We start from the raw sequence: 18,127 nt of genomic DNA, 5'->3' as shown, positions 1-18,127 counted from the left end.
TTACCTGACTGAAGGAAATCTCATGGCTGTTGCAATATTTAAACGTGTTATTAAAAAAGTCCAACACCAGCAGCTGGTTCTGCCTCTTCAGATGCTGAATCAGCTCAGAGAAAAGAAATAATTTATTCTGTCAGACAGAAAAACTCATCTGTTGAGAAATGTCAAAATGAAATGGATAGCCTTAACATTTATTTTCCAAACTAAACATTTTCAGCCTTATATATTCAACTAGCCAACAAAATAATTATGCTGCTAGATAAACGTTGAGCTAGCTGCTAGATAAACGTTGAGCTAGCTGCTACATAAACATTGAGCTAGCTGCTAGATAAATGTTGAGCTAGCTGCTACATAAACATTGAGCTAGCTGCTAGATAAACGTTGAGCTAGCTGCTACATAAACATTGAGCTAGCTGCTAGATAAACGTTGAGCTAGCTGCTTGATAAACGTTGAGCTAGCTGCTAGCTAAACGTTGAGCTAGCTGCTACATAAACGTTGAGCTAGCTGCTAGATAAACGTTGAGCTAGCTGCTAGATAAACGTTGAGCTAGCTGCTAGATAAACGTTGAGCTAGCTGCTAGATAAACGTTGAGCTAGCTGCTAGATAAACGTTGAGCTAGCTGCTAGATAAACGTTGAGCTAGCTGCTAGATAAATATTGAGAACTTTATTTCAGACCAAAATTGTTCAGATTTGTTCTCCTAGTATTTTGGAAAGTCCAAAGATAATTTGCCCCACTTTCCCTCTGATAAATGTGATTTTATTTCCTTGGAGTTTGTTGTGACGTGAAGCCGGAGGAAGAACTGAATGCTAACTGGAGCCCAGTATGACGTCACGTTGCCTCAGGTCACCACACCTGTAGTGAGCCTCCCTGCAGGTCACCGGGTCACGTGACCGCAGGAAGTGACTGAAGTGCAGGTGTTTGCGTGGGAAGCAGCAGCTGCTGAGGTCACAGTGACATCATCTTCTTCATCTCATAAAGGTGCAGCAGGGATCCATCCTGTTTATTACGGTCTTATTGGAGTTTGAGACTTAATGAGTTTCATCTGTGGAGCCGCCCACGCTGCCGCTTTAACTCATCACCGTGGATCGTCTCTCCCACTGAACCCACTGAAACTCAGGCAGCAAGTCTCTTTCTGCTGCTGCTCAGGAAGCTGAGGAGGAGAAGCTGCCGCCATCTTTCCAGGTTTTCCCTGAAAATGAGACTGCGGGTTTCAAACCGGCAACCTGTTCAGTCTGTTAGCATCAGAGCAGCTGACAGAACCACTAAGCTGGGTCTGACACGATGAATTGATTATTGGACCAATATCAACTCGTTTATAGATCGATTGTCTGGCAATCATTTTGAGTTTAATGAATAATTGATTAGTTAGCAATATTTCAATAATTGATTAATCACAATTAATCGTTTCAGAGACACTAATTACTTGTCTTTGGACCCACAGCCCAAGAAGAACACGGTTCTGGTTCTGTTTGGGTCGGTGAGGAGCCGCCGGGCTCCAGGGAGAGCAGATTAACGGAGCTCAGGTCCATCACTAAGCTGCTGTGAAGGAGAAACTTCTAAAGTTCTGATCCGGTCCGGTCCGCTCGGCGGCCCAAAGCGGCTTTAGGAGCTAATCTGAGCTTCATGGAGGAGAAACGGAATGAAGGAGATGAAGGCTCGGAGTTCCTCAGGGATCCTGCTGCGGCCCGGTCCGTTCCCCTCATTATTCTCGCCTTTGTCTTCAGAACCTCATTCAGAACCGGATTCAGAACCTCTGCCTGCTAATCCTCCACCAGACGCTTCAGGATGACTTCAGATTAAACTGAGCGACCCGGCAGAACCTCCAGAACCAGCCAGCACCGCAGAGACCCTGCTACCCGCTTCACCTCTGACCCCTGAGCGCCGCTGCTGCTGGAGCTGCTTTCGCAGAGACACGCTGCCATCCAGTGGCTGCTGGAGGCACTGCAGCCGTTCAGATTGATTTCAGTTTATAATCCGCTCCAGCTCGTTGCCGTGGTGACTGAAATCCTTCCTGCAACCATTCATCTGAGCAGAACTAAAGGAAAAGTTTCCTGGATTATCAAGATCAGCTGCACTGTAAAAACACGTCGCAGCGAGTAAGAGCAGAGAAACTGCAGCGTTTCAGTGGGATGTTGGAGCTCCAGGCAATAATTCCTCAAAACTGAAGAGAATGACTCATTTCAAGATCTTTCCAATTCTGATGTGAAATAATCTGCAAGTGAATATTTCTCATATTTATAGAGCCATGTTTTATTTTTGTTTTCAAGTTTTAAAGTGAATATGGATGTTTCCTTCTGTGGGACGAAGAATGGATCTAAATATCAAGTTTTTTTCCTGTAATTCTGTCCTAGAAAATCAATTTGCTTCCAGAAAATTGCTTAAAAAGTCATGTTATTAAAACTGTTGTTTATTACGTGAAAGTTTTACAGTGTTTTTCAGGTTGGAGCTGATCCCGTCCTGAACTCTACATGAAAAATCAAACAGCTGAAACAACTTCATTTAATTTGTCAGATTATCCAAAAATATTGAGGCGTCGCGCAAAACAAAGGAACATCAAGTAAATAGAGTTGGTTCATGTTTTTCTGTTTTCAGTGTAGATCCTTCAGTGGATCCGTTCTAGTGAAGAATCGACAGGTTCGGTTCAGAACCCGGTCGGGTCTCTGAGCTTCAATCCTTCCAGTCGAGCTGCAGCGTCTCGGCGACGAAGGCGAAGACGTGCGTTTCCTCCAGGATGGCCTTGGCGGTGGGCTTCCCGGCGCCGTGTCCGCTGCGGGTGTCGACGCGCAGCAGGAGCGGCTGGCGCTGCTGCGGGCTGCGGCCCACGCCACGCTGCAGCGCCGCGCAGAACTTCAGCGTGTGCAGCGGAACCACGCGGTCGTCGTGGTCCGCCGTCAGCAGCAGGACGGCTGGGTACGGCGGGCCGGAGTACGGCGCCTCCGGCAGGTTGTGGAGGGGAGAGTACCTGCAGACAGGACAGGGTCCAGACCCGTTCTGCTGGTTCTGATGCAGACTGGGCTGCTCAGACCAGCTGGGAGGTTCTAAACTGAAGGTCAGAGGGCCAAATACGGCCCACCGTAACTTCCTGTCTCTCCAGATTTCCACCAAAATTCACAAAAAATAAATCAAGATTTCCACATTTTTCATGCTGAACTTTTTGCTTCTCGCGGTTTGAGAAACTAAAACGATTATTTCTGCAGTTCAGCCAAAATACACGTTTTTATTTCTCTGCAGACTCGCTGGACAAATGATGCATTTTAATAAAAGTTACAACTAATTTACAGAAAGTCTGGAATTTGTCTAAAAATGTATCATCAATACCAAGAGCGGCGAAGCCCTATGACCTTTGACCTATAGGTCAAAATATTTTAGTAAACTGCAAACAATATAATTAGTGAACATTTTACAGTAATTATGAATTTAACCTAAAATTCATACATTCGGCCATCTTGGTTTTTAATTTCTATAAAATGTTTTATGTAACTGCAAAGCTGAGCCCGGCCTGCAGATGGCAGCGTTTCTCACCTGAACTCCATAATCCATCGTTTCACTCACAAACTAAATATTTAGTTTGAAATTAAACATTTAGTGAGCAAAATAAAATTGTTTTTTCACCTAAATTTTAATTAGTTCAAACTAAATAAAATATTTAGTTTTCAAACTAAATTCTGAGCTGGTTAGTTGGAACCTCACTGCTCTGGTTCTGTTTTGGTTCTGCTCTGGTTCTGCTCTGGTCCTGGTTCTGGTTCTGTTCTGGTTCTGTTCTGGTTCTGCTCTGGTCCTTGTTCTGGTCTTGGTCCTGGTTCTGCTCTGGTTCTGTTCTGGTTCTGTTCTACTTCTGCTCTGGTTCTGCTCTGGTCCTGGTTCTGCTCTGGTCTTGGTTCTGTTCTGGTTCTGGTTCTGCTCTGGTTCTGTTCTATTCTGGTCCTGGTTCTGCTCTGGTTCTGCTCTGGTTCTGTTCTGGTTCTGCTCTGGTCTGGTTCTGGTTCTGCTCTGGTTCTGTTCTGGTCTGGTTCTGGTTCTGCTCTGGTTCTGTTCTGGTTCTGCTCTGGTCCTGGTTCTGCTCTGGTCCTGGTTCTGCTCTGGTTCTGTTCTGCTCTGGTTCTGGTTCTGCTCTGGTTCTGTTCTGCTCTGGTTCTGGTTCTGCTCTGGTTCTGCCCTGGTCCTGGTTCTGCCCTGGTCCTGGTTCTGTTCTACTCTGGTTCTGGTTCTGGTCCTGGTCCTGGTTCTGCTCTGGTCCTGGTTCTGCTCTGGTTCTGGTTCTGCTCTGGTTCTGTTCTGCTCTGGTTCTGGTTCTGCTCTGGTTCTGCCCTGGTCCTGGTTCTGCCCTGGTCCTGGTTCTGTTCTGTTCTGGTTCTGGTTCTGGTTCTGGTCCTGGTCCTGGTTCTGCTCTGGTCCTGGTTCTGCTCTGGTTCTGGTTCTGCTCTGGTTCTGCCCTGGTCCTGGTTCTGTTCTGTTCTGGTTCTGGTTCTGGTCCTGGTCCTGGTTCTGCTCTGGTTCTGGTTCTGCTCTGGTTCTGTTCTGCTCTGGTTCTGGTTCTGCTCTGGTTCTACCCTGGTCCTGGTTCTGTTCTGGTCCTGGTTCTGTTCTACTCTGGTTCTGGTTCTTACTTGATGAGCCACTGGAACTGGACCGGGTCGTCGGCGCAGCCGTAGTCGGTGGTCCAGGCGTGTCCGATGGTGAACTTATGGAACTTCAACATGTCCAGAACTCCGACCTCGGCGACGACGCATCCGAACAGCTCCGGCCGCTGGATCATGCAGGCGGCTGCAACAGAACCGGCAGAACTTCACCGAGTCCGACCCGCAGCAGGAAAACAGCAGCAGAAATAATTTGACCATAAACGTTTCACCAACCAGAAACAAGATGGCCGCCAGCTGGGCCTCAGAACTTGGCGGCAAAAACGAAAATGAGTTGCTAACACTGATTCATCACTGGTCCTAAAACACCCGGCTGAAGGTTCTGCAGAACCCGGTCCCGACCCGGACTCACCGACCAGCAGGCCGCCGTTGGATGCTCCGTTGATGGCGATCTGGCTGGCCGAGGTGAAGCGCTCCCGGATCAGGAACTCCGCCGCGCTCTGGAAGTCATCGAAGCAGTTCTGCTTCCGGTCCAAGGTTCCGGCTGCAGACGGAGAACGTCTTTAGAACAGAAGCGGAACCAGAACCGGGTCTGGAGCCAGAGCCGGCGGTACCTTTGTGCCAGGTGAGGCCATACTCTCCGCCGCCCCGGATGTTGGCCACGGCCAGAACTCCGCCCAGGTGTTTCACGAACAGCAGGTAGGCCACACTGGGTCAGAACCAGAACCACAACTGAGACCCGACACGTTCAAATCACTGAGAAAGAAACATCCGGACCGGACCGGCCACTGACCAAAACCGGGTCGGAACACAAACCGGCCCGGTTCTGGTCCAGAACCCGTTCGGAACCGGCTGATGTCGCTCACTTGTAGTGCGGTTGGACGGAGTTCTCGAAGCCGCCGTAGCCGTACAGAAAGACCGGGTTGGTTCCGTCCCGCTTCAGGTTCCGGGCGTGGACCAGGAACATGGGAACGCTGGTTCCGTCCTTACTGGGGTAGAAAACCTGGGAGAGACACACGGGTCGGAACCGACCCGGTTCTGGTGGGTTATATTAGACTGAAGGGTCAGAACCGACCAGAACCTCCGATCCGTGAGGTCCAGAATCCATCAGAACCTGGGGAGAATTTCAGGTTCTAGAGATATGAGTCGCCTGGGCTCAGTGTCGACCCGTCAGAACCACATAAACGGAGTGAACCATCCAGAACATTCAGGATGGACCGGCTTCACTGAATCCAGTCCATTTTCTACCAGAACTTTCCAAAATTTCTAAGCAACACGCTGGTTCTGGTCCGGTTCTGCTGGTTCTGGTCCAGTTCTGCTGGTTCTGGTCCGGTTCTGCTGGTTCTGGTCCAGTTCTGCTCGGCTGCAGTTGCTGCTTTCCACCAGCAGGTGGAGATGTTTCCTCACATATCGGCCTGGTTCTGTTTGGACCCAGAATCTTCTGGATCTGTTCTGATCAGCCAGCTGATCCACAGCCAGCAGAACCAGGTAGAACCCAGGGTTCAGATCGGACCTCCTGCTGGGTTTGTGAGACCCAACAGAACCAGAACCAGCAGCAGAACCTCAGGCTTAACAATGAAATCTCATTTTTCTTTGTGATTTCTGATTTAATTTTAAAATATTGATTTCTTTTCTAAAACTGAAATAAAACGTTTTGGGTCTTTCAGGCTTTGTCTTCGTATTATTTTGACTTTATTCTTAAATTGAATTCAAATTTAAATAAACAGAAGCTGTAAAAACAAGATGGCCGCCCTGACATCACTGTGAGCCATGAACGGGATTGGTGGAAACATTGAACCAACAAAACGTGTTTCTGTCCCGGTTCTGACCCAACCTTCGGACGGGTCCAGGTGTCCAGAAGGGGGCGGAGCTCACCTGGCTGGTCAGGAAGTCCTCCTGGTTGATGCCTTTGACCTCAACCTCCCTGAAGACCCGGGGCTCAGGGTCGGGCCGGCTCAGGTCCCAGTGGTAGATGATCCCTGATGGAGAGCGGAGGGTAAGATGGAGGCAGGGGGTAAGGGGTCAGAGGTCAGCGGTGGGTTACCCGGCGTGGTGAAGGAGGTGAACTTGTAGAAGAACTCGGAGTGTTTCTTCTTGCAGCTGACCCCGGCCACGGTTCCCACGTCCAGCGGCAGCTGCCGCAGCAGGCGGCCGCTGCTCAGCTCGAACAGCTGCAGCACGTCCTTCACGTCGTGGACGTAGTTCACCAGCAGGTGGCGCTGGTTCACACAGGAGACGAAGCCTGCAGGCCAGAGGGCAGAGGTCAGATTCACAGGTCGACCACGCAGGGGAAGAAACTAAAATTTGATCTGATCCAGGAGTGATTCCCGTGACTCAGCCGCTGTCGTCTGAGACCGGTTTCACTTTTCCGCAGAGTTCCCTCTGACGGAGGCGCGGCCGCCGGCCACCACTTCCTGTCTCTGTGGTCGGACCGCCATCGAAACGCCGGCCAGGAATTCACAGAAAAGCTGTCGCAACGCTCCGACCTGCGGTTCTGAGGACGGGAGCTCTGCGTATCTCTGATGCTGGCGGACTTTTCCCTTCATTCCCAGCACCAGAACCAGCCGCAGGGCGGGACCGGGCCGAACCGAACCGGACCGGACCGGGCCAGTGGCTGCTCACCCAGGACGTCCTTGTCGTGCTGCGGGATCAGCGTGGTCCAGTTCTGCCGGTCCGGGTTCTGGATGTCGATGTTGATGAGACGGTAGCGCGGCGCGTCCAGGTTGGAGCGGAACGTGAACACGCTGCCCTCGTTGGTCACATAGGAGTACTGCGCCTCGAAGTCGTCCACCAGCCGGACCCACGGCAGCAGACCTGCAGAACCAGAACACTTTCACAACCAGACACAGCAGGAAGTGTCGACACAGGCGCAGACTCTTCCCACAACCCAACGACGTCCGCAGGCCCAAGGAAGCTGTGAGGAAACCAGAACTGGAGTTTCATCAGCTGCATGCAGACACAGAGAACCCAACAGAACCAACAGAACCTCTGCAGAACCCAGTGGAACCTGCTGCAGCCAGTGAAGCAGCTGCTGCTGAATATCACCAGAAATATGTTTATCAGGATTAATGCATGTTTTCATCAATATGTTAAGAATCGGTTATTTTAACCATTAATCAATTGTTCTGATTATAGGATAAATAAATGGCCACATTCCACAGATTTTTCATTTTACTACTGTTTTATACAAGATTAGAAAAATGTTAAAAGATTCAAATAAATAAATAATTATGTTTCTTTGTAAAATAAGAACAGCAACATTAGATGTCTAAAAGTTTCTTTAGTTTATCAATCTGCAGGTAAAAATCCTTCAACCTGCGAAAAGTTCAGGCTTTTCTGCTAAAAGTCCAAAGTTTTAATCTTCAATCTTTATATTTTTATACAGTTTTGCTTCATTGCTGCTCTGATTCTTGTTCTTCCAGCAAACAGTTGGTATGTTCCAGTTAACTACGCATTAATTATTCCAATAATCAATTAATCGTGATGAATCGTTCCGCCGCAATGGAAATTCTGCTTCAGAAACCAGGAAACATGTTTATTCAGAATGGAAAAACTGGGATGAGTTAAAGCCGCCGGGAGCAAAGTTCCACCTCAGAGTCGTGGCTGCAGAATGCAACAGAACCGGTCCGGTTCCGGATTTCTGTGGAAACACTCCGGAGGAAAAACAAGGGAGGATTTTTACCTTCGTGTGAAAAAACACCTGCAGAAACGACACAGCAGATTGACTCACTCACTCACTCACTCACTCACTCACTCACTCACTCACTCACTCACTCACTCACTCACTCACTCACTCTCACTCACTCACTCACTCACTCACTCACTCACTCACTCACTCACTCACTCCCTCACTCACTCACTCACTCACTCACTCACTCACTCTCACTCACTCACTCACTCACTCACTCACTCACTCACTCACTCACTCACTCACTCACTCACTCACTCACTCACTCACTCACTCACTCACTCACTCACTCACTCACTCACTCACTCACTCACTCACTCACTCACTCACTCACTCACTCACACACTCACTCACTCACTCACTCACTCACTCACTCACTCACTCACTCACTCACTCACTCACTCACTCACTCACTCACTCACTCACTCACTCACTCACTCACTCACTCACTCACTCACTCACTCACTCACTCACTCACTCACTCACTCACTCACTCACTCACTCACTCACTCACTCCTCACCACTCACTCACTCACTCACTCACTCACTCACTCACTCACTCACTCACTCACTCACTCACTCACTCACTCACTCACTCACTCACTCACTCACTCACTCACTCACTCACTCACTCACTCACTCACTCACTCACTCACTCACTCACTCACTCACTCACTCACTCACTCACTCACTCACTCACTCACTCACTCACTCACTCACTCACTCACTCACTCACTCACTCACTCACTCACTCACTCACTCACTCACTCATCACTCACTCACTCACTCACTCACTCACTCACTCACTCACTCACTCTCACTCACTCACTCACTCACTCACTCACTCACTCACTCACTCACTCACTCACTCACTCACTCACTCACTCACTCACTCACTCACTCACTCACTCACTCACTCACTCACTCACTCACTCACTCACTCACTCACTCACTCACTCACTCACTCACTCACTCACTCACTCACTCACTCACTCACTCACTCACTCACTCACTCACTCACTCACTCACTCACTCACTCACTCACTCACTCACTCACTCACTCACTCACTCACTCACTCACTCACTCACTCACTCACTCACTCACTCACTCACTCACTCACTCACTCACTCACTCACTCACTCACTCACTCACTCACTCACTCACTCACTCACTCACTCACTCACTCACTCACTCACTCACTCACTCACTCACTCACTCACTCACTCACTCACTCACTCACTCACTCACTCACTCACTCACTCACTCACTCATCACTCACTCACTCACTCACTCACTCACTCACTCACTCACTCACTCACTCACTCATCACTCACTCACTCACTCACTCACTCACTCACTCACTCACTCACTCACTCACTCACTCACTCACTCACACTCACTCACTCACTCACTCACTCACTCATCACTCACTCACTCACTCACTCACTCACTCACTCACTCACTCACTCACTCACTCACTCACTCATCACTCACTCACTCACTCTCACTCACTCACTCACTCACTCACTCACTCACTCACTCACTCACTCACTCACTCACTCACTCACTCACTCACTCACTCACTCACTCACTCACTCACTCACTCACTCACTCACTCACTCACTCACTCACTCACTCACTCACTCACTCACTCACTCACTCACTCACTCACTCACTCACTCACTCACTCACTCACTCACTCACTCACTCACTCACTCACTCACTCACTCACTCACTCACTCACTCACTCACTCACTCACTCACTCACTCACTCACTCACTCACTCACTCACTCACTCACTCACTCACTCACTCACTCACTCACTCACTCACTCACACTCACTCACTCACTCACTCACTCACTCACTCACTCACTCACTCACTCACTCACTCACTCACTCACTCACTCACTCACTCACTCACTCACTCACTCACTCACTCACTCACTCACTCACTCACTCACTCACTCACTCACTCACTCACTCACTCACTCACTCACTCACTCACTCACTCACTCACTCACTCACACTCACTCACTCACTCACTCACTCACTCACTCACTCACTCACTCACTCACTCACTCACTCACTCACTCACTCACTCACTCACTCACTCACTCACTCACTCACTCACTCACTCACTCACTCACTCACTCACTCACTCACTCACTCACTCACTCACTCACTCACTCTCACTCACTCACTCACTCACTCACTCACTCACTCACTCACTCACTCACTCACTCACTCACTCACTCACTCACTCACTCCACTCACTCACTCACTCACTCACTCACTCACTCACTCACTCACTCACTCACTCACTCACTCACTCACTCACTCACTCACTCACTCACTCACTCACTCACTCACTCACTCACTCACTCACTCACTCACTCACTCACTCACTCACTCACTCACTCACTCACTCACTCACTCACTCACTCACTCACTCACTCACTCACTCACTCACTCACTCACTCACTCACTCACTCACTCACTCACTCACTCACTCACTCACTCACTCACTCACTCACTCACTCACTCAGGTTCACATTTTCTCACCAGAGTTTCAACATCCTGAAGTTTCTTCACTTGTTAGGCCCGAGCAGCTAAGCGCTGCGAAGGCCTATTGTTTCTGTACTGTTTCTTCTTATTATTACGATTCTCCCTATATTGTTTCTGTACTGTTTCTTATTTAAGCCCCCTTATTAGGCCCGAGCAGCTAAGCGCTGCGAAGGCCTATTGTATCTGTACTTTTATTAGGCCCGAGCAGCTAAGCGCTGCGAAGGCCTATTGTATACTGTTATTATTATTATTAGGCCGAGCAGCTAAGCGCTGCGAAGGCCTTTTCCTACTGTTTCTTATTATTATTATTCTCCCTCCAAATGAATTGGCTTTTTGGGGGCTTTATCATATTCAAAAACTCACCAAACTTGGCGGAGGCCTTAAGCCTGTTTCAAATTTACGTATTTTAAAGTCGTCGCAAAAATTCCACAAGAAATGGCTCAATAGCGCCACCTAGAAATTTTCAAAGGACCCTTTGCTATTCACTTACTTCATCGTAGAGACATGAAATTTGGTACACTTGTAGAGCTCCCCAAGATGCTCAAAATTTACAATTAATGTCATAGTGCAAGTATCACAGGAAGTCGGCCATTTTGGATTGAAGGTCCAATTTTGAGCCCATTTTTGCCGTTTACAGCCTCCGTATTTGATCGAACTCCTCCTAGGGATTTCCATTGACCGGCTTCAAACTCGGTCAGTCTGTTCATAAGGCATGTCCCATCTAAAGTTATCAAAACGGTGAGTTTTTGAGTATGCTGAAGGGGGGTTAGCAGGGGTCAAAGTTCACCTACTCGCCGTAAAAAAATAATCTGCTATATCTCCTACACAGAAACTCACAGAGGCACCAAAGTTACTGTGATTGATCATCATCGGCTGCCCTACAATACCCTATGGTCGAATGATGACATCACTTAGGCCACGCCCCCTGAGAACAGGAAGTGTCATGTTTTACTGTGAACTGTCGCTATCTGACCCCTTTGACCTCATCAACATGAAACTGTGCCCAGACACAGAAAACATGTTGGTGTATTGAGGATTCCAACCCCGACCAGCTTCGATGGAGCAGGTGGGCGTGGCGGCGTGGCGAAGTGACCTGTAACGCCATCGCCATACGTTTGGCTCTCAATTCCACATTTTCGGGCCCAGCTGCTGCAAACTCACAAGGATGGATCCTCCTCCACTCCCCGACAGGAATCCATCACAATATTTGGTGGGTGTGGCCTAATTTCTCTATAGCGCCCCCTAGAACACTTTAAATGATCAGCCCCAAGCCATGCTTTAACCTACAATTACGAAACTTTGTACACGTGTGTACCTTGTCAGGACTTACAAAAAAGTCTCTTGGAGCCATTGTCTAAACCCCACAGGAAGTCAGCCATTTTGGATTGAAGTTTGGATTTTGACCCATTTTTGCCGTTTACAGCCTTCGTATTTGATCAAACTCCTCCTAGGGATTTCGATTGATGGGCTTCAAACTCCGTCAGTCTGTTCATAAGGCATGTCCCATCTAAAGTTATCAAAACGGTGAGTTTTTGAGTATGCTGAAGGGGGGTTAGCAGGGGTCAAAGTTCACCTACTCCCCAAAAAAATAAACTGCTATATCTCCTACACAGAAACTCACAGAGGCACCAAAGTTTCTGTGATTGATCATCATCGGGTGTCCTACAATACCCTATGGTCGAATGATGACATCACTTAGGCCACGCCCCCTGAGAACAGGAAGTGTAATGTTTTACTGTGGACGGTCGCTATCTGACCCCTTTGACCTCATCAACATGAAACTGTGCCCAGACACAGAAAACATGTTGGTGTATTGAGGATTCCAACCCCGACCAGATTCGATGGAGCAGGTGGGCGTGGCGGCGTGGCGAAGTGACCTCTAACGCCATCGCCATACGTTTGGCTCTCAATTCCACATTTTCGGGCCCAGCTGCTGCAAACTCACAAGGATGGATCGACATCACCTCCCCGACAGGAATCCATCACAATATTTGTGGGGCGTGGCCTAATTTCTCTATAGCGCCCCCTAGAAAACTTTAAATGATCAGCCCCAAGCCATGCTTTAACCTACAATTACAAACCGTTGTACACGTGTGTACCTTGTCAGGACTTACAAAAAAGTCTCTTGGAGCCATGGTCTAAACCCAACAGGAAGTCGGCCATTTTAGATTGAAGTTCAGATTTTGACCCCATTTTTGCCATTTACAGCCTTCCTATTTGATCGAACTCCTCCTAGGGATTTCGATTGATCGGCTTCAAACTCGGTCAGTCTGCTCATAAGGCATGTCCCATCTAAAGTTATCAAAACGGTGAGTTTTTGAGAATGCTGAAGGGGGGTTAGCAGGGGTCAAAGTTCACATACTCCCCATAAAAAATCAACTGCTATATCTCCTACACAGAAACTCACAGAGGCACCAAAGTTTCTGTGATTGATCATCATCGGGTGTCCTACAATACCCTATGGTCGAATGATGACATCACTTAGGCCACGCCCCCTGAGAAAAGGAAGTGTCATGTTTTACTCTGAACGGTCGCTATCTGACCCTTTGACCTCATCAACATGAAACTGTGCCCAGACACAGAAGACATGTTGGTGTGTTGAGGATTCCAACCCCGACCAGCTTCGATGGAGCAGCTGGGCGTGGCGGCGTGGCGAAGTGACCTGTAACGCCATCGCCATACGTTTGGCTCTCAATTCCACATTTTTGGGCACAGCTGCTCCAAACTCACAAGGATGGATCTTCATCCACTCCCCGACAGGAATCCATCACAATATTTGTAGGGTGTGGCCTAATTTATCTATAGCGCCCCCTAGAAAATTTTAAATGATCAGCCCCAAGCCATGCTTTAACCTACAATTACGAAACTTTGTACACGTGTGTACCTTGTCAGGACTTACAAAAAAGTCTCTTGGAGCCATGGTCTAAACCCCAGAGGAAGTGAGCCATTTTAGATTGAAGTTCAGATTTTGATCCCATTTTTGGCGTTTATAAACCATTTCAGTAATTCGCCACTTGGGGTCAGTATTGCTCCAAATGAAACAGCAGATAAACAGAATGAAGAACAATATCAGTATTTCGCCAGTAGGTGTCAGTGTTCCTCCACCAATGACAAACAGATCCACGGGCGGATGGGCGTGAAAACTTTGTGAGAGCGTTGCCATGAAATTTCTAAAAGGATAGAAATGTCTCAGATAATTTTTGTTGAATTAAATCATGCAGTAAATGTAGCGTTTTCTTACTTCTTACAAACCATTTCAGTAATTCGCCACTCTGAGTAAGTATTACTCCAACAATGAAATAGAGTTCTTTAGAAACACAGCTGAAAATGATGAAAAATGACGAACTGTAATACTTCGTCATGTGCATATGATCGGCTGTAAATGACACGTGGATCATCCGACTGACGCCAAATTGGATACGTATGACCTTTGTTGACCTCTAAAGAGAACAACAGCATTGAAATATATTTTGACTCCACTGCGCGTCCTACATTAATCCGCCAGCTATATTTCCTCGCTAAACCAATGAATCTGCACCACATTTTTTGCATCGTCAAGGAGCGCATCCGAACGCATCTGTGCGTACCGCCTGGTGGACGGGCGCGGAAACTGCGCAACAACTTCTGTGTTAGCACGTGGCCAGCGTTGATGGAATCTGAGCAACAGCTTCCGCGGTGCGGGCGGAGGCGCTGAAAACTGCGTGAGAGCTTCTGTGGTGGCTGGCGTGAGGCGGCGGTTGCTCGTACCCCGCGGTGGCAATAGGCCGGAGCGGCGCTTGGCTGCGAGGGCCGTTCGAGGCTGCTTGCAGCTTTAATTATTATTATTATTATTATTTTTCTTCCCACCTCTTTGGGGGGCTTTTTGGGGGCCTTATCATATTGGAAAACTCACCAAACTTGGCGGAAGCCTTAAGCCTGTTTAAAAATTTTGATTTTTAAGGTCATCACAAAAATCCCACAAGAAATGGCTCAATAGCGCCACCTAGAAATTTTCAAAGGACCCTTTGCTATTCACTTACTTTATCCTAGAGACATGAAATTTGGTACACTTGTAGAGCTCCCCAGGACGCTCAAATTTACAATTAATGTCATAGTGCAAGTATCACAGGAAGTCGGCCATTTTGGATTGAATGTCCAATTTTGAGCCCATTTTTGCCGTTTACAGCCTCCGTATTTGATCAAACTCCTCCTAGGGATTTCGATTGATCGGCTTCAAACTCGGTCAGTCTGTTCATAAGGCATGTCCCATCTAAAGTTATCAAAACGGTGAGTTTTTGAGTATGCTGAAGGGGGGTTAGCAGGGGTCAAAGTTCACCTACTCGCCATAAAAACATAAACCGCTATATCTCCTACACAGAAACTCACAGAGGAACCAGAGTTACTGTGATTAATCATCATTGGCTGCCCTACAATACCCTATGGTCGAATGATGACATCACTTAGGCCACGCCCCCTGAGAAAAGGAAGTGTCATGTTTTACTCTGAATGGTCGCTATCTGACCCCTTTGACCTCATCAACATGAAACTGTGCCCAGACACAGAGAACATGTTGGTGTGTTGAGGATTCCAACCCCGACCAGCTTTGATGGAGCAGGTGGGCGTGGCGGCGTGGCGAAGTGACCTGTAACGCCATCGCCATACGTTTGGCTCTCAATTCCACATTTTCAGGCCCAGCTGCTCCAAACTCACAAGGATGGTCCCTCATCTACTCCCCTACAGGAATCCATCACAATATTTGGTGGGCGTGGCCTAATTTCTCTATAGCGCCCCCTAGAAAACTTTAAATGATCAGCCCCAAGCCATGCTTTAACCTACAATTACGAAACGTTGTACACATGTGTACCTTGTCAGGTCTTACAAAAAAGTCTCTTGGAGCAATGGTCGAAACCCCACAGGAAGACGGCCATTTTAGATTGAAGTTCAGATTTTGACCCCATTTTTGCCGTTTACAGCCTCCGTATTTGATCGAACTCCTCCTAGGGATTTCGATTGATCGGCTTCAAACTCGGTCAGTCTGCTCATAAGGCATGTCCCATCTAAAGTTATAAAAACGGTGAGTTTTTGAGAATGCTGAAGGGGTTAGCAGGGGTCAAAGTTCACCTACTCCCCATAAAAAATAAACTGCTATATCTCCTACACAGAAACTCACAGAGGCACCAAAGTTTCTCTGATTGATCATCATCGGGTGTCCTACAATACCCTATGGTCGAATGATGACATCACTTAGGCCACGCCCCCTGAGAAAAGGAAGTGTCATGTTTTACTCTGAATGGTCGCTATGTGACCCCTTTGACCTCATCAACATGAAACTGTGCCCAGACACAGAAGACATGTTGGTGTGTTGAGGATTCCAACCCCGACCAGCTTCGATGGAGCAGCTGGGCGTGGCGGCATGGCGAAGTCACCTGTAACGCCATCGCCATACGTTTGGCTCTCAATTCCACATTTTTGGGCGCAGCTGCTCCAAACTCACAAGGATGGATCTTCATCCACTCCCCGACAGGAATCCATCACAATATTTGTAGGGTGTGGCCTAATTTCTCTATAGCCCCCTAGAAAATTTTAAATGATCAGCCCCAAGCCATGCTTTAACCTACAATTAAACTTTGTACACGTGTGTACCATGTCAGGACGTACAAAAAAGTCTCTTGGAGCCATGGTCTAAACCCCAGAGGAAGTCGGCCATTTTAGATTGAAGTTCAGATTTTGATCCTATTTTTGGTGTTTATAAACCATTTCAGTAATTCGCCACTTGGGTCAGTATTGCTCCACAAATGAAACAGCAGATAAACAGGATGAAGAACAATATCAGTATTTCGCCAGTAGGTGTCAGTGTTCCTCCACCAATGACAGATCCATGGGCGGATGGGCGCGAAAACTTTGTGAGAGCGTTGCCATGAAATTTAAAAGGATAGAAATGTCTCAGATAATTTTTATTGAATTAAATCATGCAGTAAATGTAGCGTTTTCTTACTTCTTACAAACCATTTCAGTAATTCGCCACTCTGAGTAAGTATTACTCCAACAATGAAATAGAGTGCTTTAGAAACACAGCTGAAAATGATGAAAAATGACGAACTGTAGTACTTCGCCATGTGCATATGATCGGCTGTAAATGACACGTGGATCATCCGACTGACGCCAAATTGGATACGTATGACCTTTGTTGACCTCTAAAGAGAACAACAGCATTGAAAGATATTTTGACTCCACTGCGCGTCCTACATTAATCCGCCAGCTATATTTCCTCGCTAAACCAATGAATCTGCACCACATTTTTTGCATCGTCAAGGAGCGCCTCCGAACGCATCAGTGCGTACCGCCTGGTGGACGGGCGCGGAAACTGCGCAACAACTTCTGTGTTAGCACGTGGCCAGCGTTGATGGAAACTGAGCAACAGCTTCCGCGGTGCAGGCGGAGGAGCTGAAAACTGCGTGAGAGCTTTTGTGGTGGCTGACGTGAGGCACCGGTTGCTAGTACCCCGCGGTGGCAATAGGCCGGAGCGGCGCTTGGCTGCGAGGGCCGTTCGAGGCTGCTTGCAGCTTTAATTATTATTATTATTCTGCCCCCCTAAAGAGGGGCCTTTTTGGGGGCTTTATCATTTTCAAAAACTCACCCAAACTTGGCAGACGCGTAAAGGGAGTTTCAAAATTTTGTATTTTAAGGTCATTGCAAAAATCCCATAAAAAAATGGCTCAATAGCGCCACCTACAAATTTTCAAAGGACCCTTTGCTATTCACTTAATTTATCCTAGAGACATGAAATTTGGTACACTTGTAGAGCTCCCCAAGATGCTCAAAATTTACAATTAATGTCATAGTGCAAGTATCACAGGAAGTCAGCCATTTTGGATTGAAGGTCCAATTTTGAGGCCATTTTTGCCGTTTACAGCCTCCGTATTTGATCGAACTCCTCCTAGGGATTTCGATTGATCGGCTTCAAACTCGGTCAGTCTGTTCATAAGGCATGTCCCATCTAAAGTTATCAAAACGGTGAGTTTGAGTATGCTGAAGGGGGTTAGCAGGGGTCAAAGTTCACCTACTCGCCATAAAAAAATAAACTGCTATATCTCCTACACAGAAACTCACAGAGGCACCAAAGTTTCTGTGATTGTTCATCATCGGGTGTCCTACAATACCCTATGGTCGAATGATGACATCACTTAGGCCACGCCCCATGAGAACAGGAAGTGTAATGTTTTACTGTGGACCTTCGCTATCTGACCCCTTTGACCTCATCAACATGAAACTGTGCCCAGACACAGAAGACAGTTGGTGTATTGAGGATTCCAACC

At 47.6% G+C, this 18,127-nt stretch overlaps 2 protein-coding genes across 2 annotated transcripts in view; one reads left to right on the top strand and one right to left on the bottom strand.

The window, feature by feature from the left end:
- LOC129375717 (ephrin type-A receptor 7) overlaps nt 1-60 on the top strand; it is a 68,218-nt gene extending 68,158 nt beyond the window's left edge. Inside the window, exon 18 of the mRNA XM_055054950.1 lies at nt 1-60. This exon is cut by the window's left edge and continues 1,773 nt beyond it. The gene's annotated coding sequence lies outside the window, so the exon portion shown is untranslated.
- Nucleotides 61-2,389: 2,329 nt separating this feature from the next.
- The window catches only part of LOC129375726 (prolyl endopeptidase-like), a 35,861-nt gene continuing 20,123 nt past the window's right edge, over nt 2,390-18,127 (bottom strand). The window contains exons 8-15 of the mRNA XM_055054969.1: nt 7,200-7,391; nt 6,622-6,819; nt 6,453-6,556; nt 5,444-5,580; nt 5,192-5,286; nt 4,990-5,121; nt 4,608-4,764; nt 2,390-2,962 (exon numbers count right to left, since the gene is read on the bottom strand). Coding sequence (XP_054910944.1) covers nt 2,668-2,962; nt 4,608-4,764; nt 4,990-5,121; nt 5,192-5,286; nt 5,444-5,580; nt 6,453-6,556; nt 6,622-6,819; nt 7,200-7,391 — 1,310 coding nt within the window. The 3' untranslated portion in view covers nt 2,390-2,667. The remainder of the gene's footprint in view (nt 2,963-4,607; nt 4,765-4,989; nt 5,122-5,191; nt 5,287-5,443; nt 5,581-6,452; nt 6,557-6,621; nt 6,820-7,199; nt 7,392-18,127) is intronic.

Source organism: Poeciliopsis prolifica, unplaced genomic scaffold (assembly GCF_027474105.1).
Source record: "Poeciliopsis prolifica strain line A6 unplaced genomic scaffold, Auburn_PproV2 SCAFFOLD041, whole genome shotgun sequence".
In the NCBI taxonomy this organism is placed as follows: Eukaryota; Metazoa; Chordata; class Actinopteri; order Cyprinodontiformes; family Poeciliidae; genus Poeciliopsis; species Poeciliopsis prolifica.
This window is presented reverse-complemented; position numbering and strand designations above follow the sequence as displayed.